The following is a 27,908-nucleotide window of genomic DNA, read 5'->3' as shown; positions in this document are numbered from 1 at the left end:
TTACAATTCTTTTACATGGACGAAACTGCCCTGTATTAGTAATACATATTACATTGGAATATAAAACATACACGTGAATAGCTGTGGATGATATGGATCCTCTACTGGATCCATATCTGATCCATATTCTAATAATATCGATGTTGACTAGGGAGGTAATCCTAATGATAGAATATCAACTATTGGTTTTTGTGTTTTTTTAGGAGATTCTTTAATTGCCTGGAAATGCAAGAAGCAACAGAAAGTCTCGTTGTCTTCCACTGAAGCTGAATACAAGGCGATGACAACCACCACAATGAAACTCGTGTGAATACAAAGTCTTCTCAAAGATATGGGTGTTGACATCTCTGGACCTTTGAAGCTATGCTGCGACAACAAAAGTGCAATTTATATTGCCAGCAATCACACCTTCCATGAGCGCACAAAGCACATAGAGATGGACTGTCACTATGTTCGTGATGAATATCTGAGAGTATTACATTGTCATATGTCACATCAGAATATCAACTGGCAAACTTCTTCACTAAAGCTCTTCCTGCTCCCCACTTTATCTTCCTACATAGCAAACTTTCAGTCATCTCCCCATAAAGTTTGAGGAGGGTATTAAAATATATGTACTCATATATATATATATATATATATATATATATATATATATATATATATATGTGTGTGTGTGTGTGTGTGTGTGTGTGCGCACGCGCGCGTGTGTGAAATACCCAATAGGGGCATTTTTGTAATTTCACATAGTTGTTTTAGAAACAACTATTTTTGTTAAATAGGATATTTTCTTTTTTATTTTTCATCTTTTCTTCTTTTCTTTTATTCAAAACATTGAGGGTCCCACATATAATCGTTGGGACCCCCAACTGTCATAAATATGACCGTTGGGGCCTCCCAATGACAATTTGTGGGAGCCTCCAATGGATCCCTTTATGCCTCTCTTTTTGTATAAATAGGGGGTTCCCCTCTCTTGTATTTTATGGCTCTTTGAGCTCCCATTCAATAAAGTCTATATTTTTTATGTGTAGCCTTTTTAAAGGCCTCTTGTATTGTCCCTTAGTGGACTATTTCTATATTCTCCTTTGTGGGTTAGTGTTTATCCATTATTGAACCTTGTGAATGCATTAAGCATTCTTGTTATACATTTTCGCATACTTTATTATAAAATCTTCCACAAAGATCAAGTCCAAACTCCATCCTAATTGTAAATTAAAATTCATGGACCGCAGCCTGTTCAGGTTCTTGGAACCTCCATGTCTCAACCCCCTAGTGGTCTAAAGTACTACATGGTTTACCGTTCAAGCAGACAACTATTGATGCTGAGGAGATGAATTTGTGGGACCAACCAAGCCACCTTCTCCAAATCCATTTTCCTCAAATTTTATTATAGAAATCCCCATCTAATATCAAAGGCCTTCGCCATCTTAAGCTTTAGGAAGAAAGTTGTGTGTGACCACCGTTCTCAGTCGAGTGCACCATCTCATTAACCAAAATGACTGCAATCTTGTATGCCTCTATTTGGGAGCAAACTTGTAGCAGTATATATGTTCCCGTACCATAAAACATCCTCTTCATCATCAAAGTTCACTAGAAGCATTATTGTATTATGATCTTAACTCTAGCATAATACATTAGTATAATTAAAGATATATACGAAGGAGTAGTAACCAATGTCCGCACTTGTGGAGGGGTGACAATCAATTTTTCTATAACGGTTGGGTTACATCAAGGATCTGCATTAAGCTCTTTCCTATTTGCTATAGTGATGGATGAGCTTACGAGATCAATTCAAGAAAATGTGTCGTGGTGTATGTTGTTTGCTGATGATATTGTTTTGATTGATGAGTCTAGAGCAGGGGTTAATGCTAAGTTAAAATTATGAAGACAGACATTGGAAGCAAGAGGTTTTAAGTTGAGTAAGAATAAGACAGAATATAGGGAATGTCAGTTTAGTAAGCAACGAAGTAGTGATGGGAGTGTAGTGAAGCTTGGTGAGCAAGAAATACCGGTGGATGATTGTGTCAAATATTTGAGATCTATCATTCAAAAGTATGGAGAAATTGATGGAGATATAAATCATAGGATAAAGGTTGAGTGGATGAAATGGAAAAGTGCAACTGGAGTATTGTGCGATCGTAGAATGCCATTGCGGTTGAAGGGAAAGTTTTATAGGACGACAATTAGGCCCGCTTTACTATATGGTATGGAATGTTGGGCTGCCAAGAGACATCATATTCAAAAAATGAGTGTAGCTGAGATGCGTATGCTTAGATGGATGTGTGGAAATACAATAAAAGATAAGATTCTAAACGAGGAGATACGTAAGAAGGTAGGCGTTGCATCCATTGAAAATAAAATGAGAGGGAATCGTTTATGGTGGTTTGGACATATTCGGCGAAGGCCTAATGATGCTTCAATTAGAAGGATGGAGAAATGGGAAAATATATTAGTTAAAAGAGGTCAGGGTAGGCCTAAGAAGACTTGGATGGAGATGATAGGAAAGGATATGAATGCTTTGAACCTCACCGAGGACATGGCATTGGATAGAAATGATTGGAGGAGAAGGATTCATGTGGAAGACCCAGAATGATTTTCATTTTTGGTTCATATCGCCGACCCCAATTGTTTTGGGATGAAGATGTAGTTGTTGTTGTTGTTTGTTGTTGTATCTTAACTCTAGCATCTAGACTTGCGTCCAGCATTCAGATATGCACAAACATGCACGCATACATGCACCAGCACACATATATAGCCGTTAGGATGTCAACAACTGAATAAACAAATCGTCTTAATGTGTACATACATCACCATATACAGTGTTTTAATGGATGTTTAATTTTTTTCCTCCTATGTGTAGGCATTCCACGGGAGTTTCATAGATCAATTGAATACAAACTAAAAGACAAGCATTTTGGGAGTGCAAGGCATCTCACTACATTTTCTTCAAAAAGTTTGCTAGAAAATAGAAAGCCATAGTTGATGACAATTAATGCATGAAAGCTGGTGTTTCTAAATTTGTTAGGGGAAGAAACATGGAGAAACTGATACTAAAAGCTGCAGACCAACTAAGTATCTTATACATTTATAAGTACATCAAAAAAATGTCCACAGCTTTCATACATTTGTAACTGACAACGGCAACAACAACTATGAACAATACTATGAATCAGACAAGAGAAGACTTCCTTACCTTCATCATGTGTATCTTGTGAAACATCACCTGGCTCCATATTTGCCCGAAAGAAACTTTAAATCAAAATATATCTGCAGAAGAATTTACTGTCAGGTTGATTGTTCTAGTTCAAACTGAATAATTGTGTCAAATGGTGACATTTTGTGCTCCAAAAGCTTCTAAGATGAAAAAGGGTAATGAAAAAGGGTATATTATATGTATGAATGTAAAATACATGGTATAAAGATGTCCTATACATTTTAATGAATGTTGTGTATGTGTGTGCATGTCCATACAGCCTTCATTGGTATCGAAGCTACATGACTTTCATGTCTCCTATTGTTTGCTACAAACAGCGGCCCCCCACCATGGCCATGCTAGCATGGTTTAGCAATTTGGATGTTCCTTAAAAGGTATTCAGTTCAGCAAAGACAACCAAATGAAACCAGCAGCAGCAGCCCCTTTTAAAGAGGCAAGGTATATCCAGGTAGCTTGAATTTCTATATACACTCATAGCCCTCATTGAGGCATTTCACCCAAGAGGTTTGTACACATTTGACTTAGATTTCGATTTCATATGTGTGGTTCAGCCTGCACAGGAAAGTAGAGAGGGAGAGAGAGAGAGAGAGAGATGCAATATCGGCTGGGGCGGCACACCTTTACTCGACCTCCAAACCCTAACATTTATAAAACAAAACAAGTATACAACAAGCCTTGTAATATCAGAGATATTACAAGGATGCCATTAATGAAGATGAATATAGCATGTGTTTCATTTAATATGCCATGCGTATGGATCTGGATCCAGATCCATACGCATGGTATATTTTAACACCCTCCCTCAAGTTGTACGTGATTTTGGAGCATGTACAACTTGCTCTTCAATAACCAAAATTGACGTCCTGTTAACCCCTTGGTAAACAGGTCTGCCACTTGATCTTCTGTTCGAACATGACGTAGTTCTATCTCCTTCATCTCGACTTTCTGCCGTATGAAATGTTGATCAATCTCAATGTGCTTAGTTCTGCTATGCTGGATAGGATTACATGCAATGTTTATTGCGCTTTGATTGTCACATGGAAGAAATGATCGAATAATTGTCTCCCCAAGATCACTCAATAAGTGTCTAATCCATGTGGCTTCTGTCGTGCCTGCAACCATCGATCTGTATTCAGCCTCTGTACTCGATCGTGCCACTGCCTTTTGTTTTCTGTTGCTCCAGGACACTAAATTGTGTCCAATATCCAGAGACAGATCATCTCTCATCTGGATCCCCTGCCCAATCTGCGTCTGTATAAGTGATGAGTTCATGTCCTCTATGCAGATTATCGTTCTTGCGATAAACAAGTCTGTCTCCTATAGTTCCTTTTAAATAGCGTAGAATGCGCTTCACAGCTTCCATATGACCCTCCGTTGGAGCATGCATAAACTGAGATACCTGATTGACAGCATAAACTATATCAGGTCTGGTAAAGGTCAAGTACTGTAACATCCCCATGAGACTTCTATACGTTATAGAGTTGACACAAAGATGACCATCTTCAGAGCTCAGCCTTTGATGTAATACACTAGGAGTACTGACTGGTTTGCAATTCGTCATCCCGGCTCTTTCCAGAAGGTCAAGAGTGTATTTTTGTTGCATGAGTGTCAATGTGTCTTGTTGTCTGTCAACTTCCACACCAAGAAAGTACCTCAACTCCCCTAAATCTTTCATCTTGAAAGTTTTCATTAAAAACTGCTTCACGTCTTGCACATGATTATCTGAACTCCCAGTGATCACAATGTCGTCAACATATATAAGAAGAAGTATAACAATGTCTGTCTTTTGGCAAATAAAGAGTGAGTGATCCAGAGGGCATCTTCTAAAACCATAACTCTGAATTTGCATAGAGAAACTTTCAAACCAGAAACGGGAGGCCTGTTTCAACCCATACAGAGATTTTCTTAGTTTGCACACCCAGGGAGTAGGATCCTTCTCGGCATAACCAGGAGGTTGCTCCATATACACTTCTTTCTTTAAAGTTCCATGCAAAAATGCATTTTTAACATCCATCTGGCTAAGGCTCCAACCTCGATCGACTGCTAGGGATATGATGACACGAATAGTACCCATTTTGACTACCGGACTAAAAGTTTCATCGTAGTCTTCACCATATTGTTGTGTGAATCCTTGAGCAACAAGTCGTGCCTTATATCTGTCAATGCATCCTTCAGGCTTATACTTTGTTTTATAAACCCATTTTGAGCCAACTACATTCTTTCCTTCTGGCCGAGGGACTATTTCCCAAGTCTGGCATTCATGAAGAGCTTTCATTTCCTCATTCATAGCTTCAGTCCAATGACGGGATTGAAGAGCTTGATTAAAACAAGTGGGTTCATTCTGTTTTGTGAGCTGAGACATAAACAACTGAAAATCAAGGGAGAAGGTCTCATAACTCACCCATTGTTGAATAGGATGCTTAATGCGTGACGGCCTTTGAGCCGGATCATTGGCGATGCTTTCCACATTCCTCGGCTCTGTATTTTTGTCCCGTCTAGTGTATATCTGCCTTCTAATTCTCGAGATGGCAACGCTGCAGAGTCATTGACCTGAAAATTTTGTTCGTCAAAAACAACATTTCTGGAGGTCCTAATACGTTTTGTAGTAGGATCATAACATCGATAACATTTGTATTCATCTGCATACCCAACAAATCTGCACTTGACAGCCTTGTCCTGAAACTTATTTCGCAGAGATGAATCAACATGTACATAACATACACAACCAAAAACACGCAGCTCATCGTAAGAGGGATGTTGCCCGAATAAAGTATAATGGGGAGATTTTCGATCCAAAAGTGCCATAGGAAGACGATTTATGATATGAACAGATGTGTGAAAAACTTCTGTCCAGAGACTAACGGGCACATTGCTATCATGTAACATGATCATCGCGCTCTCTACAATATGCATGTGTTTCCTCTCCGCAACCCCATTTTGTTGAGGAATATGAGGGCAAGAAACTTGTCGACTTATTCCTTTATCCCGAAGAAAGGCAATAAACTCGTTCGATGAATACTCTCCTCCACCATCACATTGTAAATGCACAATATCACAAGCAAACTTTGTTTTGACCATCGAATGGAATTCCCAAAATATTCGAAAAACTTCATGCTTGTGTTTTAAGAAATATATCCAAGTATAACGGGAATAAGAATCAATAAAGATAACATAGTAACGGCTGCCAGAAAGAGAAAGAATAGGTGCGGGTCCCCAAACATCAAAACAAATAATCTCAAATGGCTTTGAAGCTCTTTTATTTATAATATGAAAAGGAAGAACATGACTTTTGCAGAGTTCGCATGAAGAACATTTATTATTATTATCAGAAAATGAACATAAACTAGACTCTGAAAGGAGACCATCAGATACAAGGTTTTCAACGAAACCCAGACTACAATGTCCCAAACGACTATGCCAAGTATCTGACTTATTACAATGAGATGAATTAAAAACTTTCAATGAAAGGAAAAACAAAGACTCGGAAGGTGAAGACACTGAAGAATGCTTGGACGACTTCAACTGGAGAACTGGGACTGAAGACGAAGACACTGAAGGAATCTCCTTGAAGACGTACATGTTTCCTTGTCGCTCCCCCTTAGCGAACGTCTCCTTCGTTCGTAGATCCTTAACATAAACAGAAGAGGGAGTAAATTCGACGGAAGAATTCATATCGTCAACAAGTTTAGCTACAGAAACAATGTTCTTTTTAATATTAGGAACAAGAAGGACATTGGACAAGTGAAGTGAGGACTTTGACATAGGGATATGTGCACTGCCAGTATGACTAATGGAGTGATAAGTCCCATCTCCCGTAACTATACTACCTTTTTCAAAATAAGGCAAAAGTGAGATAACTTACCTGCATTACCCGTAACATGTGTGGTGGCACCTGAATCAACATACCATTTGCCTTGTTCATTTTGCTTGATCGTCATCTGTGATAATGCTGATAACAAAAGTTGTTGCACATCTGTGGATGGCCCTTTTGTGTCCACAGTAGTAGTTGATTTATTCTCAATTTTGTTTATTTTCCCTCTATTCTGTAGATTGAACCAACAATCAGCTTTCACATGTCCTCTTTTGTTACATAAGAAACAAGTGGGCACTCTCCTCTGATTCCCGGTATTAAAAACCCCTGAAATATTAGGTATAGGCAAGATACCACATCCTCCCTGCCCAAAACGTTCGCGGCCTCTGCCTCCTTGATGCCCTCCATTCCCTCGTCCAAAACCTACAGAAGTGTCCATGGCCAAAACTGAATGAGGACGAGCTGATTCATTTCCTTCTGCCCTTTGTTTCATAATCATCTCATGTTGGAGAAGTTTCGCTTGAAGGTCGTCAAAAGTGGGCAACTGCGGAAGGCATGATAAAGTCATGGTAAGCATGTCAAAATCAGGACCCAATCCATTGAGAAGTTGTTGAACTTTATCTTTATCTGCAATAGCACTTCCAATAACCGCCAATTGATCAGTAATACTCTTCAAGCAGCCTATGTATTCCATGACTGTCATGGAGCCTTTCTTCAAACTTTGAAATTCAATGTTTAAGTACATAACTCGGGCTTCTGATATCTGAGAATATGTCTGAGACAGCTTACTCCACAGATCCGCCGCAGTGCAATCATCTGAAAGAGTAACCAACACTTCTTGAGAGAGTGTTGACGTAATATAAGCAACCAAAGACTGATCCCGCTTCCTCCAAGTTGTATACTCTGGATTCTTAATAGAAATGGTAATTGTGTCACCCTTCTCATCCTTGGTTTCCTGCAAAATAAGGCGTGGTGGTATAGGAACTAAACCATCCAGATGTTCATCGAGATCCTGACTCCATATAAAAGGAAGGATCTGCCTCTTCCAAGTCAAAAAATTAGAATGAGTAAGTTTTTCTGTAACGAGCTGACTCAAGAAATTTGCAGAGGGACCGGATGACGATGAGTAATCCATATCAATGGGACAATGAATAAGCAAACAAAACGAATAGAAAGAAACAAACAGGTTTGAGATCACTTAATCAATAAGTAATTTTTTTTTTTTTTTTGCAGTTCAGAATCGAGATTGTAAACAGTTACAATCTGCCTGTAGGCGATGCACAGGGGACACTAAAATAACAATAAAGGAAAAATTTTCTGGAATCAAGGAATGAATGAAAATGGCAAACGTTAAAGGTTCTGGAAATCAAAGAATGAATAAAAAAAATATGACAAATCTGTTGGAATACACAGCAGATCTGAATGTGATTCAGATCTGCTATGAACCTGTTGGATACTTGGGAAACACAGGGTCGGTCAAACCTGTTGGATACTTAGGGAACCTTTGGTGAACAAATTAGGAGAAGAGGATGACCAGAGGCAGATCGGAACTTGTTGACGAGAAGAAAAGCACGACTTTGAGGATAATATGAGAGGATGAGGACTGGAGGCAAGTCGACACTCGTTGACGAGAAGGAGGAGACGAAGGTCTGGCACTTGTTGACGAGAAGAAGGAAACGAAGGTCTGGAGGCAAATCGGCACTCATTGACGAGAAGGAGGAGACGACTTTTCACGCCCCTTCACGCCCAGAAATTTGGCAGCTCTGATACCAACTTAGATTTTGATTTCATATGTGTGGTTCAGCCTGCACAGAAAAGTAGAGAGGGAGAGAGAGAGAGAGAGAGATGCACAATCGGCTGGGGCGGCACACCTTTACTCGACCTCCAAACCCTAACATTTATAAAACAAAACAAGTATACAACAAGCCTTGTAATATCAGAGATATTACAAGGATGCCATTAATGAAAATGAATATAGCATGTGTTTCATTTAATATGCCATGCGTATGGATCTGGATCCAGATCCATACGCATGGTATATTTTAACAATTTGGTCCGTTCAAACCTTTACATTTGTTAAGATTCCGTTCAAGCAAGCATTTCACACTTGGTGTGCAGAAGATCTGATTCATATTCAGCCTTAGTCTGAATCCATCATAATCATTTCATCGTGAATCCACGCTTATAAGTTAGGCCCCCTTGATACATCATCTCAATAGAAAATGAAATTATATCTTTTATAAAATATGAATTTGGATTAAGTTTAAATCCAAACCCATACATAAAGATATGTGTTTGGAATCAATAATCCAAACCCAAAATCTTTTGAGTTTAAAGAAATGTTGGTTGATCTCAATATGCTTAGCGCGACTGTGGTGTACTGGATTGAATGACATATTGAGAGCACTTTGATTGTCACACAATAAGGTAGACGGAGAGATCGTTTCTCCCACTTGAGTCAGTAAGTGCCTGACCCATGTGACTTCGGCAGTAGCAGCAGTCATGGATCTATACTCAGCTTCAGTGCTTGACAGCCGCAACCCCTTTCTTCTTCTATTCCTTTTCTCTTTCTCAACGCAGTTTCTGTGAAGATTCCAACATGGTATCAAAGCCAAGGTCCATCGAGGGTTGAAGAGGCTTCCGAAGGTGCAACCGATCGACGAAAGGTTTGAGGTCTCCACTGTCTCCTGCCTTGTACTCTTCTTCAGTTCTTTTTATCGTTCCTCCACCCCCTTTCACCCCCTTTCTATTCTCTTGCTGGTGAATTCACGTCCCACGAGGGTCTGATATTCACGTGAACCCTTGTTCACGCCGAATCGGAGTGTCGCAAAAGGAAAATTCTACTAAAGTTGATTCACGTAACGACGTGAATCGCTGAAGTTGATTCAATCGTTCACGTGAATCGACTCACCTTTTCACCCACGATTCATCCTTTCTTCTTTTCGCCTGTTTTTTTTCAAACCTGGTGCACCAGATCTGTTTCACTTCTTGCGCATTTCCCTCTACGCATCTACTCTGCGTATTCAGATCTGAGAAATTAAACCCTCTTTGTTGTTCGTATTTGCTGAGTGACAATAGTTTGTTTTTAATCTGATTCTCACCGCTCTTTTTAAGTGTCTCATCTTTAAAATAAGTCTTCTCTCACTGTCACAGGTGGTACCCACATTGTTTTTATCTGAAAAACACTTAGTACATTCAGATTAATTTTCTGTTCCATGTGTGAAATTTTTCAACTTTCATTACGTTAATCTCCACTCTTATAAAAGTGTAAGGGAAAACTTATTTTTGATTCCCTTTAAATCTGACAGTCTCTGATCGCCAGTTTTAAGGTTTTCACAGGCAGAAGAAAAAAAAAAGGCCGATCAACAAATCTTACAGGCAGAAGATTGAGCATTTTGTGAACACTCATGTTACCTTTCCTTTCTCCATGGATTCTTATTCTTCTCAATCGAGTCTCTCTTCAAGTTTTCTTAATCAACTCATTTCCGAAAAGTTAAACACCTCAAACTTCTTGATTTGGAAGAGACAAATCATATCTTTCATAAGGAGCCAAGGTCTCTTAGGTCACTTGGATGGAACCACTCCAGTTCCCTTAGAATTTGTTACGAGAGAAGAGAAAGATGATAAAGGGGCAAGTTCAATTGTGTATGTCAAAAATGCAGAATATCTCAACTAGGAAAGGAAAGATCAATCAGTAGTTGCATACATCACTTCTACCTTGTCTCAAGAGGTTCTTGTTGCGATCCCCGATAATTGTACAGCCCTGCAACTTTGGGAGAAATTGGTTCAGACGTATTCACAAGTTTCGCAGGCGATGATGGTTTTTCTCAAGAGGGAATTTCAGCTACTGAGAAAAGATTTCATGACCATCATGGAATATCTAAACAAGATGAAGACTATCACAGACCAACTTGCAGTTATAGGATGTGCCGTGAGTGACAGTGATATGGTGCAGCAAACTCTGAGTGGATTGGGACCTGACTATAATATGATCGTCACTTCACTATTATGTCGGCCTGCTCTTCCTACCTTTGATGAGTTGAGAGCCAAACTGATTAAGTATGAGATGACTCTGAAGGGATTTTCTCAAGAAACACATGCTCATACAAATTCCCAAGAAGTCTTTGCCACAAGAGTGACTTATGGTCGAGAATGAGGGCGAAGAGGACAAGGGTGAAATGGACACGGAGGACGTGAATTGCTTCCCACTCCAAATATCTTAACTCATACTCAGGGACAAAGGCCAATCCCCACTTGCTTCCTCTGCAACAAAAGAAGGCATATTAAGGCGAATTGTTGGCACAACCCTGAAAATAAAGGAAAGGCTCCACAGACAGAACAGAAAGCAAAGCCCACTAATATCAGAGACAATGGAGAGATTAGAGATTTGTTAATATCTGCCATCTTATAATTGAAGTTAAAACAGAACGATCAAGGCACATGGTTTGTCGACTCAGGGGCAGCAACTCACGTGACTGGTGATGCAGGTAAACTTTCTAAACATATCCCTTATTTTGGCAAAAGTAACATTGTCACTGAAGATGGATCCTATCATCCTGTTTCCCATGTTGGAAAATTTGCCATTCCCATGTCACACTCTACTCATGAACTTACTGATGTACTTCATGCTCCAAATATCAAGAAAAATATTCTCTGTTTCCAAGCTTGTTGATGATAATCATGCTTCAGTCGAATTCACTCCCTTCTCTGTGCAGGTCAAGGACCTTCGCACGAGGGAAACATTCGCTGAAGGAAAAAGACGAGGCAATATGTATGTCTTTGAAGAAGCTTTATGTCATCCCGTCCACCCTATTCATCTGGATTCGAAGTCTTCATTAGAGTCGTGTTCCTTCCCTTCAGCAAATGTTTTTAGTATTTCTGAATGTAATAAGCATTTCTTATGACATAGTCGATTAGGACATTGTGGGAGTCATTTTATTAAGAAACTTGTTTCTAATAATCTTATTCCAAAAGAAAGTCTCAATGTGGATGAGAAAAGCCAGAAATGTTTCAGTTGTTCTTTATGCAAAAGTCATGTATTGCCTTTTCATTCTATTAATAAGAGAGCTTCAAAGCCTTTTGAGACGATATGTTATGATGTATGGGGACCTGCCCCAGTTGCCTCTGGGTCTGGGAGCAGATACTACATAATCTTTGTTGATAGCTACTCTCGATACACCTGGATATATTTCATAAAAAATAAGTCAGAAGTTTTCCCTTTGTTTCAAAATTTTCTTTCCTTAGTAAAAAATCAATTCTCTGAGTCTATCCAATTCTTTCAATGTGATGGAGGTGGGGAGTTCTCATCTAGTGAATTTATTTCTTTTCTTCAAAACAATGGGATAGGAAGAAGGGTGTCCTGCCCACACACGCCACAACAAAATGGGATTGCTGAGCGAAAACACAGGCACATCGTTGAAAGTGCCATGAGTATGCTCCATGATAGTAATCTTCCCATTAATCTGTGGACAAAAGCCTTCCATTCTGCCGTACATGTGATAAATAGATTGCCTATGGTTGTTCTAGAAAATAAGTCTCCTTATTACTGTCTTTTTGGAGTTCATCCTAGTTATCATGATTTGCGTGCTTTTGGATGTGTTTGTTATGTGCATATTGATCGGTCCCTGAGAAACAAGTTTCAGCACAAGGCTCAGAAGTGTAGATTTGTGGGATATGCCGACGACTACAAAGGATACAGGTGTTACGATCCCGTCAACAGACGTATCAGAATCTCAAGAAATGTCATCTTTGATGAACACAATTTTGATCACCAAGCTGGCACAATGGATATGTCCTCTACCATGACCGAAGTTTATTATCCTTGGCTGAATTCAGAACTTTTTGTTAGTTCCAATGAAGTCTGTCCTCCAGATTATGGGCAGCAGGAAAAAGAAATGTCTGAGACTATTGGCACATCGAGATCACAGGATTGGGAAGAAATATCATCTATACCAGGCAGATACAAGGGTATTTGCAATGCTAGATAGAGAACGACAACGCCAAATCTTTCAAATCACACCTCAGCAGCTGCACCTACTCCCTCTCATACTCTTGAGGTCAGAAGATCCAATCGCATGCGACATCCTATTGATAGGTGGGTCAGCTATAACAATTTATCTTTGGACTTTCAGCTTTTCTTAACTGCTCTGAATAAGGGAGATGAACCTATCATGTACTATCAGGCAGCTACTTCCACTAAATGGGTAGAAGCCATGAATGATGAAATGCAAGCCTTATATGAATGTGGAACCTGGGAAATCGTTCCCAGACCACCTGACAAAAATGTTGTTGGATGCAAATGGGTCTACAAAATAAAGTATAAACCAGATGGAACCATTGAACGATACAAGGCGAGACTGGTTGCAAAAGAATTCACTCAAGAAGCAGGACAAGACTATGATGAGACATTTAGTCTAGTGGTGAGAATGGGAACGATTCGAATTATTCTTTCCTTGGTCGTTGAGCATGGATGGAAGCTGAGTCAGCTTGATGTAAAAAATGCATTTTTGCACGGGGATTTGAAGGAGGAAGTCTATATGGAACAACCCCCTGGATATCAAGAACAAAACTGTAAAACACATGTGCGCAGGCTAAAAAGAGCTATCTATGGCCTAAAACAAGCATCTCGCTCTTGGTTTGACAGCTTCTCCCTTGAGATTCAGAAACATGGATTCTCACGCTCCCTATTGGATCACTCATTATTCATTTTTAGAAGTCAGAATGTGATCACTCTATTGTTAATTTATGTTGATGATATAGTTAGCACAGGAAACTCTGAAGATCATATCAAAGAAGTAAAAAATCTATTAGGTCAGAGATTCAAAATGAAAGATCTCGGAGCCTTGCGCTATTTTCTTGACGTAGAAGTCGATAGCCAGGCTCATGGCTTGACCCTCACTCAGCACAAGTATACGATAGATGTTCTCGGCAAGGCAGGTATGAAAGACTGCAAACCTTTAGCCACTCCAAGTGTGCTCCACCAAAAATTAAGTGGTCATGATGGAGACCTGTATGAAGACCCCACCAGGTATCGCAGTCTAATAGGAATGTTACAGTATCTCACATTTACTCGACCTGATATTGTTTATTCAGTCAATCAAGTGTCTCAATTCATGCATGCGCCACGTACTGGGCATATGGAGGCGGTTAAGAGGATACTCAGATATCTGAAAGGGACCATTGGAGATGGGTTGATATATTCTTCACAGTCGTCTGGCAAGAATGTGCGTGAACTTATTGTATATTGTGATGGAGACTGGGCAGGAGATCCTGATGAGCAAAGGTCTACATCAGGATATTGTGTTTTTATTGGGAGAAACTTAGTCTCTTGAAGTAGTAGAAAACAAAAGGTTGTTACTAGATCAAGCACTGAAGCTGAGTATAGATCCATGGTTGCTGCTACTGCTGAAGTCACATGGGTCAGGCACTTACTGACTGAAGTGGGAGAAATGATCTCTCTGTCTACCTTGTTGTGTGACAATCAAAGTGCTCTCAATATGTCATTCAATCCAGTACACCACAGTCGCGCTAAGCATATTGATATCGACCAACATTTTGTGAGACAAAAGGTTGAAGAAAAAGAGATTGAGCGTGAATTTGTTAACATTGAAAGACAAGTTGCAGACATTTTTACCAAGGGCTTGACAAAAGATCATTTTTTGACGCTTAAAGGTAAGTTGTTCATGGTTCAGAACCATGATCAACTTGAGGGGGGGTGATAAAGTGGTGTTTTGGGTCTGGATATCATATCAGACCCAAATCCACCTGTATAACCTTTATGTACAACTGTATATGTTTTATTTCATTCTGGGTCTGGATATTATACCAGACCCGGACCCATATTGTACAGTCAAAACATATTAATATACCCGCTTTAGGTCACGATTTCACATATTGAAATCGTGACAGCCGCAACCCCTTTCTTCTTCTATTCCTTTTCTCTTTCTCAACGCAGTTTCTGTGAAGATTCTAACAGGTCTCTCTCTCTCTCTCTCTCTCTCTCTCTCTCTCTCTCTCTCTCTCTCTCTCTCTCTCTCTCTCTCTCTCGCGCGCGCCTTTTTCTTCTTCTTCAATATTTCTCCCCCTACTTCCTCTGCAGCTCACAGTGAATGGTGGGAGATCTGAGGAAAAGAAAAAAGGTTTTGGAGTGCGTTGGGTCAGGTCTGGACCCGACCTGCCCATGCCACACCTGGTGCTCAGGCGGTACCCGCACCTGCAACTGGCTCGGGTGTGTCAGCCTCCCCGAACCACCCATGTAACATAGAGCCTTAGTGCTTATGTTAGTACTTAGGTGGGAGCAAGGCACCAAGATAAATTTTTATATTTGTTTTTTCATAATATTTAAAATACTATAATCATGTTTTGATTGTGTATTTTAAAACATTTAAATATTTGAAGTTTTTTATTTTTATATGTTTATTTTAAATAATTCTTTTTTGTAGGTCTTTAGGTCAGGCAGACAAACAAATATTTTTTAGATGTGTTTGAACTTTGAAGGTTAGAAATGAAATAATGTTTTAAGTGCTTAACTTGATTCATGAATTATGTGCTTTTATTTTTAGTTTTAGTTTATTTCTAATCATTTATAATCAAAGGGTAAAATCCCCCCATCAGCAACCACACATCGACTGGCCTCCTATTGGTAACCCTTGATACCCCCCTTGCCCACTGGGGAGTAGGGATGCACAACGAGCCGAGCTAGCTCAAGTTCGACTCGTTTAAGCTCATCCGTGAAAGTAAATGAGTCGAGTTTGTACACAAGTCCAGACTCGATCTATATAAACGAGTCGAGCTTGATCAAGCCACTAAACTCGATAAAGCTTGAAAAGCTTGATTAGGCATATAAAAATAGTATATGTAAAATATGTTTGCAAAAATATAAACAACAGAGTGTTTCTCTAACAGGCAGACTTTCAGCTTTTCTTGGAAAGGTCACAGTATCGAATCTGCTGCTAGTATAACTTTTCACGTTTTAAAATAACCTAGAATATGTATTATTTTTTCGTCTATAGTCAAAAACGGCCAGCCTGGCCTAACGGTGAGGCATTTCTACACATTTTGGAGAGGTTGGGGATCGAATACCACCTCTTCAAAAGTGAAAGATGTAATTTTTTTTGTAAAACTCGGGTAAAGCTCAGCTCGGCTCGCGGTCGGAACCAAGCTGAGTCTGGACAAGGTTGTTCCATCTCGGCTCCAAGCTTGAGCCGAGCTTGAACAAGGACGTTTTTGAGGGAGCCGAGTTTGAACAGCCTAGGCTCAGCTTGAACTCGACTTGTCTGCACCCCTACTGGGGAGTACACCCAACTTCGACCTTGTGGCAAGGGATGCCGACCAGTTCAGCAACATACTCAAATTTTGCAAGTTTCAACGCAAGAGGAAGCAAGTAGATGTGTGAAGGCCATATGATTCCAAGGTGATCTACAAACCACATCATATATCAATGTGTCTATTCCCTTAAGAAATCAGCAAGAAACCCATCTAGAACCTAGAACTATATAATATATCCTTTGTTTTTGCTTGAGCGAAAGGAGAAGGGGGGCACCACATGATGACCCTTCCCCTTTTGTTTTCAAGAAAAAAGGTAGTGGGTGTAAGGAAATGAGAACCCCCAACAATGTTCTCAAAGTCACCAAAGTGGATACACAAAAGAGCTACAATAAGATTTATGAAAACACCAAGACGAACATCGGTTCTCATACGGTTTCTTCAATTTAGGACAATATATTTTCACATGTCTCGGTTCACGACAATAATAGCAAATAATTTTCTTTCTTTCATACTCATTGTCTTGCATCTCATCATTTGGCCTTTCATAGTATGGTGGTTTGTAGGTGCGAACATAGTTTCCTGATCTAGATACGGTTAGAACCGAATCATCATCACTTTTAGAGATACACTTTTTAAGCCCATTTTCCTCCATACTTAATTTTTCTATAGTGTCCTCTATTGAAGGGACTTTCCCTCAATGAAGGAGAGCAGATTTGGTGGATTAAAACTCCGATCTCAACCCATTAATAAATTGGTAAAAATACTCCACGTCTATTTGATTTTGGCGGAGTTCTATGTCTTTCGGACTATGCCACTTTGGTTCAATAAGAGCCAATTTCTCACATAATTCGGATAAACCATTACAGTATTCTCTAATATTTTTGTCTTCTTGAACCATATTTTGTATCTTGCAAATTACACACATGTGCAATATCCTTAAGAGAATACATTATCTTAAGATAATCTCATGCATTGTTTACATATTCAAATTTAGCATGACTTGAACATTTCTTAATGTCGACGCTATTAATGAGTCAATATATAATTTTGGCATGTCTCATTCTCCATTCCTTCCACTTCTTCGCATAAGTGGTCATTGCCTTATTTTTCTCAACTTTTGTAAGAGGTAGCTCTTTCTCACTTTCTACTTTGATAAGGATTAGTTTGGGTTCTGGATCAGTCTCATTCACTAATCCCCACAACCCTTTCCCTGATATGAGGTGTTTCATAATGTATCAAAAAAAATGGCTTGATCACCAAGGTCTAATACCATGTAAAGAAATGAGAACCTCCAACAATGTTCTCCAAGTCATCAAAGTGGATACACAAAAGAGCTACAATAAGATCCACGAAAACACCAAGATGAACACACAAAACCCATTCAATGGGCACAGAAGGAATACTTACAAATAAAAATTATTGTTTTATTCAAATGGAATCCATGCAAGAAGCATTACATTAGTGAGGGGGCTTCACCCCTTTATATGCATATTCCAAAGAGCCTCCAAAGAGACATTGGGAGAGGCCCAACAGCTCTAAATAGAGCGATTGGACCCTCCCAACGTCCCTTAAGTTTGACTAGTCAACCTTTGTTGACTAGTTGGAATCAAACAAAAAAGAAAAAAAGGTAAAAACCTAAACTAACCTAGTTACTTATTTAACCAAACAACAACCCCATTTCTCCTGCCCTCTCCTAGAGGGACAGAATAAGCCGCTAAGGGACTCTCTCGATCACTAAGATCATATATATAGAGAGAAAGATGGCACCTTGAGTTGCCTATCAATTCATCAATTGTTTGAGTGGCATGATTCAAGCAATAGACGAGTTGCAGAATGCTTCATGATGACTGACGGGTTGCAAAGGGATCGACTGAGTATGGATGGAGAATGGTCCTGCCTCCACGCCTATAAAATCCCCTCAAAGTGGTATTAGTTCATGGTAGAAAAAATTACCAAAAGGTGCCTATCTAGAAAAATATGCATTGGACTTGAGAAATTACAACTAACCGTTTGAGTTAAAGAACTTGATTTCAAATCCCAGTGAGAGTAAACAACTTTTCACAAAATATTCTCATTCTATGAGCGCAGACATATATGGAAGAAACCATGAACCAGGGTAGGGGATAAGGGCCTTTATTACCCGATTCTCGCCCTTAAAGAGGGGCTAGATGTGGAGGTCAAAAGCTAGGACGTGTCTATGAGAAAGAAGAAAGAGAACCTCGTTTGCATAGTCACAAAAGTTTAAAACAGCAATTTATCAACTGTGAATTTCTCGTGATATTTTCAAAAAATATATTTTTTCCCGAGTTTTATTGGCAAAATTTTGGAAAAATAGAAAATCATATAATTTCTCAAAAAAAAAAATTGATTACACAATTAAATTTTATGTGCAAAGAGAAAATAAGATCTATTGTCAATTCCAATGATCCTATCTAGTATGTATCAACTATCAAACATCAAATAAGAACCATCAAGCATCAAATATGTAGGAATGATCATAAACCATAAAAATCCAAATATCAGTTATCAAGTATCAAAACAAAAAGGAAATGATTAAAACAAAGCAAACATAAGAAATTTTTAATCTTACTGCATTGGAATTGGCAATATGAATTTAAAAAAGAAAATCTTTACCCAGGAATGGGACAATACTATCTATAAAGCAAAATAACAAAAAATTTAACTAAGAACTAACCCATGTGCCAGAAAATCATGCACATTCCGCAAAAATATTACTGCTAAACTTGATAACTGTGATAAGGGAAATGTTCTAGATCATTTTACATATACCAATAGGTATGGCACAGTGGCACAGAATCAATTTATAACTTAAAAAAACCATAACCATGTCGATTCACAGCAGCATAGAATTAATTTATAACGCATAGTTTTGTGATCCGGGTATGCTTGCAGCATGTTAAAATGACAGTGGGTAAAAGATTCTTTCCTGAAGGAATTTCAATGCAATTACAAAGAGGTGATAGTCTGATCAACGAGCAGTACATCCATGGGATGAGGAAGTGAGAATATGAATTAGCCAAGATCATATTGAATGGATGGAAGTCATGGATAAGGTGTTGGTTTTTGTGTTCAAAACAGACATACAGGACATACGAGGTGTTTGTTTGACATAAAATTAGCAGCTGAGTCAATAAAGAAAACGTGAAGAAAAAGAAAATCAACAGAAAGATTAAACAGAACGTGTGAGACACTATTACTGTTTGAGTTGATGTTTGAGATAGTAAATGTTTGCAACTTATTAATTTATTATACATAATAATAGTTTTTAAGTGTATTACTTTTTGAATGAGATGTTCTGCTACCTAGAATCCGTTGCTCTTCTTCCCTATGGGTTAGGGATTTTCAGTACCATGTAGTGTTGAAATATACAAGAATATATTGACTATGAAATGTGAAGTTAGGATAATGTTAACAGTGGAATTTTTTGCTCCTTTTATCCTTGACAAAAAGATCAGTATTGGGCTCTAAAAGGTCGATACATTCAGCCCTCCCATATCCCAAACAACTCTCAACGCCCTCTCACTTCCTCCGACACCCTCCTCCCAAACGCAGCCTTATTTTGGCCATCGTCCAACCCCACCACAAACCATCACATTCACAAAATCTGAGAGGAAGGGGGTTCTGTCCTTGAGAGAGAGAGAGAGAGAGAGAGAGTTGGACTCACCAGTCAGTCACGGCACCGCTGCCGGAAATTCTCAACTCCGACGCCTCACGATTCCGGAAATTCTAGACTCGTCACCAGCAATCTGAGCACCAATGGGGCAAGGTTACGTCCTTCTGTCAGAGAGGCAGAGAAACGAGAAAGGGAAGGGGGAGCGTCTAAAAGAAATAAATTAAATAAATAAACACAAGTTAATATCGGGCGAGATTTTTCTATTATGCAAAAACAATAATTTTGCGAGATTTTGTATTTCTCGCGAACGTGAAGAAGTTTTTCCGTTTAGGGTGCGTTTGCATGTCACGGAAAATGGACCATTTTAGCGACGGTGCGTGCGTTATCGCAGGGGGGCACGATGACAAAACAAACTGGAGCTCCTCTTTCTGCGCAGAAAGGGGCTCGTGGGGTCGGATTCTCTTTTCGCGGAAAGGAAACCTCTCCAGCATCATGCAAACGCACCCTAAGACGCAGACGACCCCTTTCTCCGCGTCATGATTTTTTCACGAGAAATTCATATTTCTCGCGAGATTTGTCACATCTCAGCTTAGACGGCCGAAGACGTTGCACCAACAAACCTGATGGCAAGGAGAAAGGAGGAGTCGCCTCTAAGGTTTGGGGGAGAGAGAGACCGATGGCTGCAAGTCCATGGTCGGGCGAATCGGCTCAGCCCGGAACTTCTAGGGCTGGGGCCTAAAAACGCGAGTCTTTATCGGTCCAAGTGCTATGAGAGTTGTTAATGATTACAAACATTTTAAATAAATAAATTATAAAATATTTTCTCATGAACTTCTGACATAAAGTAATAATGTATAAAAATAAAATTCTCAAACATATAAGGCCCAACAAATACTTAAGATTTTAGGAGAAGCAATTTTGGAGCCATCCATAAATTGTTGAAACTTGTATTGAATCCCTAAAGTTGACTTTTTATTCTTCTAGAATTTGAATTTCTAAATATTTTTAAATCTATTCAAATAGCGAATAAATAAATAGGAAGATAAATGGGTGAAATGATTATTTCACCTCAACCCTCCCAAAAGAAACCCACCCCACCCCATATCACTTTGGTATCGCTATAAAATCTCTTATGAGCATAAAAATAGAGAACTAAAGGAAAAAGAACGGGGTTAAGGAGTGGAGGTGCGAGTGTGTTGCGTTCACCTGCGAAGCTTGCGATATTTCAATAAGTGATTAGTTTAGCTTTAGTAATTGGATTTTTAATTTAATTTTATAAGTGACTAATTATGGTTTCGATAACTAGGAATAGTCTTAGTTTGTTTTTTATAATTAACTATTGTTTTCATAATTAAAGTTAGGTTTTCTTAAAAATTAGTTTTGTAGCAATGTAGTTAAGACTTTTTAAAATTAAGGTTTGCTTAGGGCACTGTTGTAAGCACGAAAGATGTAGGAAAAGTGATGCAAAATGAAAAAAAATCATATGAGAGAGTTTTTCTAAATAGTACACTTTTTTATATAAAACATTCTTTCCATGGAGGGTGTGGAAGAATGTTTTCTATCAAGAGAAATTTTATTTTTACACCCTCTACCACCCATCTCATCACTACCACCACCCACCATCTCACCATGGCTATTACGATCCATCTCACCACCCTCATCCTCCTCCCCTCTCTTATTTTTTCATATTTTCTCACAATGTTTTCTTCATGCTATACAAACAAGTGAAAAACTTTTTTTTGGAAAACTTCTATGAGCAAAAACTCTCATAGGCAAAACTTTATTTTTTGAGTTTTTCTCATTTTCGCACATGCTCTTAGTTTTTAACTATGAAGATTGAGTCATGATTTATTTTTCTGTGAGTAATTAGTCATAGCTTACAATAATTAGACCAAGATTTATTAAGCTTGGAATGTTTTTAAGACTTAGTTTTTTACTTAAGTATATTTTATTAGTTAGTTTGGTAAACTTAATAATTGATTTAAAACTTTCGTATATTTTTCAAGTTACTGATTTTCATAAATCACAAAGTCTGATTATTGTTATTAGATGTGTTTTAATAATCACTTTCAAGCTAATATGGTTTTCTAAAATTGTTTGGAAAATGAAACCATATTATTAAAAAATTGGAATTTGGCATTAAAAATCAGACAAAATTTCATTTCAAATGTTGTCAAAATCTTTTGTTTGAAAGAACATTGTTCTTATTGATTTTAAGTGTATGGATTTAAATATTCGATCACATTATCGAGGTTATAGACCCCTTTTTTAAAAAAGGATAATCAGCAATTTGGCTTGTCATTGAAATTTATAGGTCCAATTGACTTAGCCATAAGAAATCATGTGGTTCTTTGGTGTAGTCAATGGGATAGGCGGAGCTCCCCGCAAGTGAGTAGCTCATTAGAATTTGTGAACATGTGGATCCCATGGTTTTGATGAAGACTTGATTCGAACTGGATTCAGTTTTTGTTAAAGAATAAGTAGGATCCTCGCTTCCAAGTTGAGTGTCTTTCCTTCTCTTATCGAAAGTGATCAACTTTGTCTGGAATGTCGACCTCATGCAAATAAATCATGCATCGGTACAAATCTCACCTTGGGCATAGGTAGCCCTTTTTATAATGTTGACAAGTATGATGACGAACAGGTAGGGCTTCAGGTAGATGCTATGGAGAGTGGTTGAGACAAAGATCTAGATGGAGGATGAGTAGGTTCGAGCTCCATCAAGGCGTGGGTGCATTAGGCTTGGGTCAATCCGATAGTGTCTAGGTGTTGAAGTACTTAGATCATAGCTTTTGGATTGGGGAAGGGGTTGGGGGGTTAGAGGTGGCAATCAGCTGGCATGACCCGCTAATGCACTGAAACAACTGTATCTGGGCTATCAATTGACGGGTCGGTCCAACAGCCTGGTTCAAGCGGGCCCACTGGGAAACTTCGACCCATGGCCTGCCCGTTAGGCCTATGGCCCTATTCGGTCGGGCTGGGCTTATTATATATATATATATATATATATATATATATATATATATACACACCTAATCATAATATATATTGTATATATATACATATACATAGGGACCAAGACAGCCCCTAGGCTGCTTGGCTCATTCGTGGCCCCCATGTCTGGATGACAGTTTAGTTTGTCATTTCTAGAGTTTGGGTCTGGATCCTCTAGCCTGGACAACAATCTAGACTGTAGCTCTCACATTCAAGTTTGGATTCATCCATGTGGATGACAATCTAGCCTAGATTTGATCCAAGGCTTGAACTAAATCGGAATCCTTTAGTCAGGACGACATTCTAGACTATAGCCCTAATATTTGGATATGGATCCCAAACACCTAGATGACAAATGAATGAATTTGGGTCTAAATACTGGAATGATAATCTAGACTGTCATCTAAAGCAAATGGATCTAGATCCAAACATGGAGGCCACAAATGAGCTCTGGACTACAAAGAAGGGTATTTCTAGATCTGGATCCATCATTAAGGCAACATTTGAGAAAACTAGGTATGGATCCAAAATGCTGGAACGATAGTATGTATTGTTGCACATAAAACTGAGTTTGGATTTAGTGAAAATGGTTAGTTCAGTTCCAATTTGAAAAAGAAAACTTGTTTTTATCATAACTTTTGATTCCGATGTTCGTTTAAAATGATTTTAGGCTTATTTGGAAAGTTTATGTTGTCTACTTTAACTCAGTGAAAAGCTTCAAAACCTCAATTTTTAGGCCAAAAATTTTACTTGAAATGGATCCATTTATTTTGGACATAAGATATGGATGTTTCAAGAAGATAATCATTTACACAAAATTCATAGTATTGTGATTGGTCAAAATTAGGGTGTCTAGGTAGTTTTTGGAAGGGATATGAGATCACAATTGGATATCCAATAGGTGGTGAATTGCCCACCAATGGAATTATTGAACTATTTTAAGTACGCAAGGATTTTATTGGCGTAACTAAAATTGGGATTTTGGTCGCCCGAACCTTCAATGAGATTGTGAATCAGATATATTAAAAAGTGTTTCCTAAAAGATTAACAAAACACGAAATGTTAGCTTTAAAAGGCATGCTATAAGTGTACAAAGTGTTTTAAAATAAGTTTTATTGCCTTTTATATATGCACCATATTTTGAAAAGATGGTTTGATTGTTCAAATGAAGTTTGCAAAAGTGATATCTAATCTATTATGTTGTTGTTTTTGAAAATGTTGTTTTAGAATGTATATCTTAAAAACCCTCATGAACCTAATTATTAAAGTTGTAATTAGTTGCTTACCCATAATATAACTCATTAAATGTTATTATTGTTTTTCAGAGTGAAAATTTTGATAAAAGTAATAAGAATTTAAGGAGACTCACACATGATGCCTAACCATGAGAACAATAAAATTATTAGGATTGGGGATTCATCAATGAACACCTGATGCCTAGTTGGCGCTCTAACAACTACCTAAGAATCCTCTCAAGGACGACCTTAGATCACAATTCAATGGTGAAAGGTTTGCAAAAGTTGAATGAGATAACACATAACCTTCGGCGTATTTGGCAACCATGGCAACAAAATTTTGGAAGCTCAGTTGAGGGGACCGTTGTTTCAACCTTTATGAGATGATGAATTGTACTGGAGGCAGAAATGAAGGATGGATATGGCTGAAGGAAGGTGACTCCAATATATCCTATTTCCACATGTCAATCTATCAATTTTTTGGGACATCATTGGCAATGACATAATTCAGGCAATCAATCAAAAGACTACTTTTGAAAAGGTAAGATAGTGTGAAGCCTCAATGCACAGTTCATTGTCCTCATCCCCAAGTATGAAGGGTCACGTGAACTCTTCAAATTAAGACCTATTGTGTTAAGCAATTTTTTATATAAATGATCTCCAAGATCATGTTAAACTACATGAAGGGAGGGATATCCAAGGTGATCTCTACTAATCACGGTGCAGTTCTCCACGATAGGACAGCTTGCCAATGGCTCATTAGCTTCTTGACTCCTTAATCAATTATCACTCTCAAGGCAGACCTAACCAAAGCATACGGCCAAGTTGATTGAGTGTTCTTGGAAAACACGATGAAGATGTCATGACGATTGAATTCAATTGGTAATGAAGTGTATGACATCAACCTCCCATGTAGTTTTGGTAAATGCAACCCACGAGAATCGTAGCAGGTTATATGTCCCCCCCCCCTCCCGAAACACACAAGTGTGTGTTCTAGGGTCTGAATGAGCACCATGTATGTGAGCACGTGGGGCTCGTTTCTCCATGTGTGTCGGCATCACTTAGCATCGGAGTTTGGTTTGTTTGCAAAGACTTATGTATCCTTTCTCGCCATTAACACCATGAAACGGCATTTCGAGTAATGGATAAAAATGTTCTCTCGCCAGAAGAGAGAAAGGGTTAAAATCATCATCGTTTTTGCCCTAAAAAGTAAACAATTCTGCTTTAACAGGAGCTCCTCGCAATATGTCACCCTAAACGTTCTGGCTCACCCTTTGACGATGCACCATCTGCTGTAACAAAAGCTTTCTTTGACAACACAGCCTTTGACGTCGTCTGCTACCGCCGGAGCACCCCTTTTCGTCGTCTACTATCGTCGGAGCGTAGTCGAAGCACCGTTGCCACCATCGGTTGCATTTACCTTCTAGATGTTTCTCCTCCACTGTCGAATTAGCAAAACTCGTGTCCTTTGGGTGAGTTTTGTGTAAGGTTTGGTTATGTAAATAAATCGATTTACGTTATGTAAATCTAAATGCTAAATCTTACAACTGGTTATACTATTCATGCTAAATAACACCTATTTTCATACTAAAACAAATCGATTTGTACCTATCCACCTTTCGGGTGTCAAAAAAAAGTTAGCATGATTTGTTCTTATAAAAGGCCAAACATTACAACGATATGTACTTATTAGGGCTAAATTTCTACAACAATTTGTAAGTTTGAATTTAACAATGATTTATACATTTAATGCAGTAGCGATTTGTTTGAAGCAACAACAATTTATACGTTTCAAGCAGTAGCAATTTAGCCGATTCATGATTTATACATTTAAAGAGGCCATGATCTATACATTTACTGCAGTAGCGATTTATCATTTACAACGATATATACTTATGAAGGGTTTGATTTCTACAATGATTTGCGGTTAAATTTATGTGTTGTGCAAGTTAGCAATGACTACAATTCGCAAGACAAGAAAGCTTTTGCCGTTGGAGGGGATGACTCTTGGAGAAATCATCCGCCAATCCGATATATATGAGGGTTATGTAAAGTACCAAAATATAATGAACATTGAGAATAAAAAAGACAGGAACAAATTGTTGGATATTTATTATGTGAAGCCTGATCCATCAGATATTAAAGTTGAAGAAGAAGAAGGATGACGAAGAAAAGAAAAGGCAAAAGAAAGAGGAGGAGAATGAAAACCACACGCACTTATGAGGCAAAAGGATTTCTTTCTGCCCACCATGCAAAATTAAATCTACATGCAGATCATTCTCCATGTTATCTGTCATGATCGTCAGTTGCATCGCACTATACTATGCATCGAGTTGTTATTTACTTTGCTAATAAAAGAAATGACTTATCATTATTTATGATAGTGATTCATGTGACAACGATTTGATGACAGCTACGACATTGTGAAGCGGTTTCAATTTTAATCGCTAAATGAACAATGATTTGAATACGCAAATCGCCCCCACAATCGCGCAACAATGTAAATGCTACACGCACATATTTCAATATCATAATACAAATATCTTATAAATCGACACTAGCAAACACATAATATGTTACAAATTGATATACATATCGCATAATATATTACAAATCGATACGAAAATTCAGCATAATAGCTTACAAATCGATATTAACAAACAAAACAATATCTCTCAAATCAATAGTATATTACTACAACTGCGATTTGCGTTATACTATTCCAATATTTTTCTATACTAAGGCAAATTGTTGTGGCCGACATATACGTCATTGTGCAAATCACATTAATCGTCAACCGAAATCCAGGTCTCACAAGGCATATCGATTTTTGACAACGAGCGAGATGTGGTACGACGTTTACTGTTGAAGCCCAAACATTACAATGATATGTACTTATGAAGGGTGTAATTTCTACATCGATTTGTACGTTTGAAGCAATGATTTATAGTTAAAAGCATGAACAATTTATACGTTTGATGAAATAGAGAGTTATACTTGTTGATGATAGTGATTCATGTAACAACTATTTATTTATAGGTACGAAGCTTTGAAGCGATTTTCATAGAAATCGCTAAATGAGCAACGATTGAAACACGCAAATGGCCACCTCATTGCTCTCAAGTACACACTTTTTAAACATTTTATCAAACTCTGTCTTCTGATTAAAAATGTGTCATATGTTTTTTGTTGCATTTTGAAAAATATGTCACAAACATAAGCGTTGATGTGCATATGGTCATACATGAGATACTGCAGTCGCAATTGCATGATCACCATCTGTAAGTACAACTCTAAGGTGCTTCTCATTCATTGTCTGTGTAAATACTCTGAACAACCACTCAAAGGTTTCCTTGGTATGGTCATACAAAAAAGCGTCGCCTAATACGTAACTCCATGAGTGATGGTTCACTCTAACAAACTGTGCAAATGGCTATTGTTCTGTATTAATCTTAACTAACGTATAAAAAATAAGCAGATCATTGAAGCATTCATAATTTACTCTTGACTTTGAATATGCCCAAAACATATTCACAGCATACCCGTCTTCATCCAGTTGCATTGCACTAAAGAAACCAGGGTCATTGCTTGAATTTGTCTGTAGGTAATCAACCAAACAACATATTCATCCATTCTTCGTGTTGTCTGACATCTTCCTTCTCAAATAATTTCTTAGATACATAGATGTGAATGGTACATTCTCGCGACCACCATCTATGTGCGCACACAAATTGTATGTCTTCCTTTGTGCAA

General features: G+C 38.3%; 1 protein-coding gene across 2 annotated transcripts in view; it reads right to left on the bottom strand.

The window, feature by feature from the left end:
- The window catches only part of LOC149831530 (transcription initiation factor TFIID subunit 1-like), a 94,102-nt gene extending 73,990 nt beyond the window's left edge, over nt 1-20,112 (bottom strand). For both annotated transcript variants that reach the window (XM_090013945.1, XM_090013946.1), the window contains exons 1-2: nt 19,978-20,112; nt 3,194-3,267 (exon numbers count right to left, since the gene is read on the bottom strand). In XM_090013945.1, the coding sequence (XP_089870071.1) occupies nt 3,194-3,233 (40 nt within the window). In that variant the 5' untranslated portion in view covers nt 3,234-3,267; nt 19,978-20,112. The remainder of the gene's footprint in view (nt 1-3,193; nt 3,268-19,977) is intronic.
- Nucleotides 20,113-27,908: the final 7,796 nt, after the last annotated feature.

The sequence above is a fragment of the Nuphar pumila genome, chromosome 7, assembly GCF_984573655.1.
Source record: "Nuphar pumila chromosome 7, dmNupPumi1.hap1.1, whole genome shotgun sequence".
In the NCBI taxonomy this organism is placed as follows: Eukaryota; Viridiplantae; Streptophyta; class Magnoliopsida; order Nymphaeales; family Nymphaeaceae; genus Nuphar; species Nuphar pumila.
The sequence above is the reverse complement of the archived record's forward strand: the minus strand, read 5'-3'. Positions and strand labels throughout refer to the sequence as shown.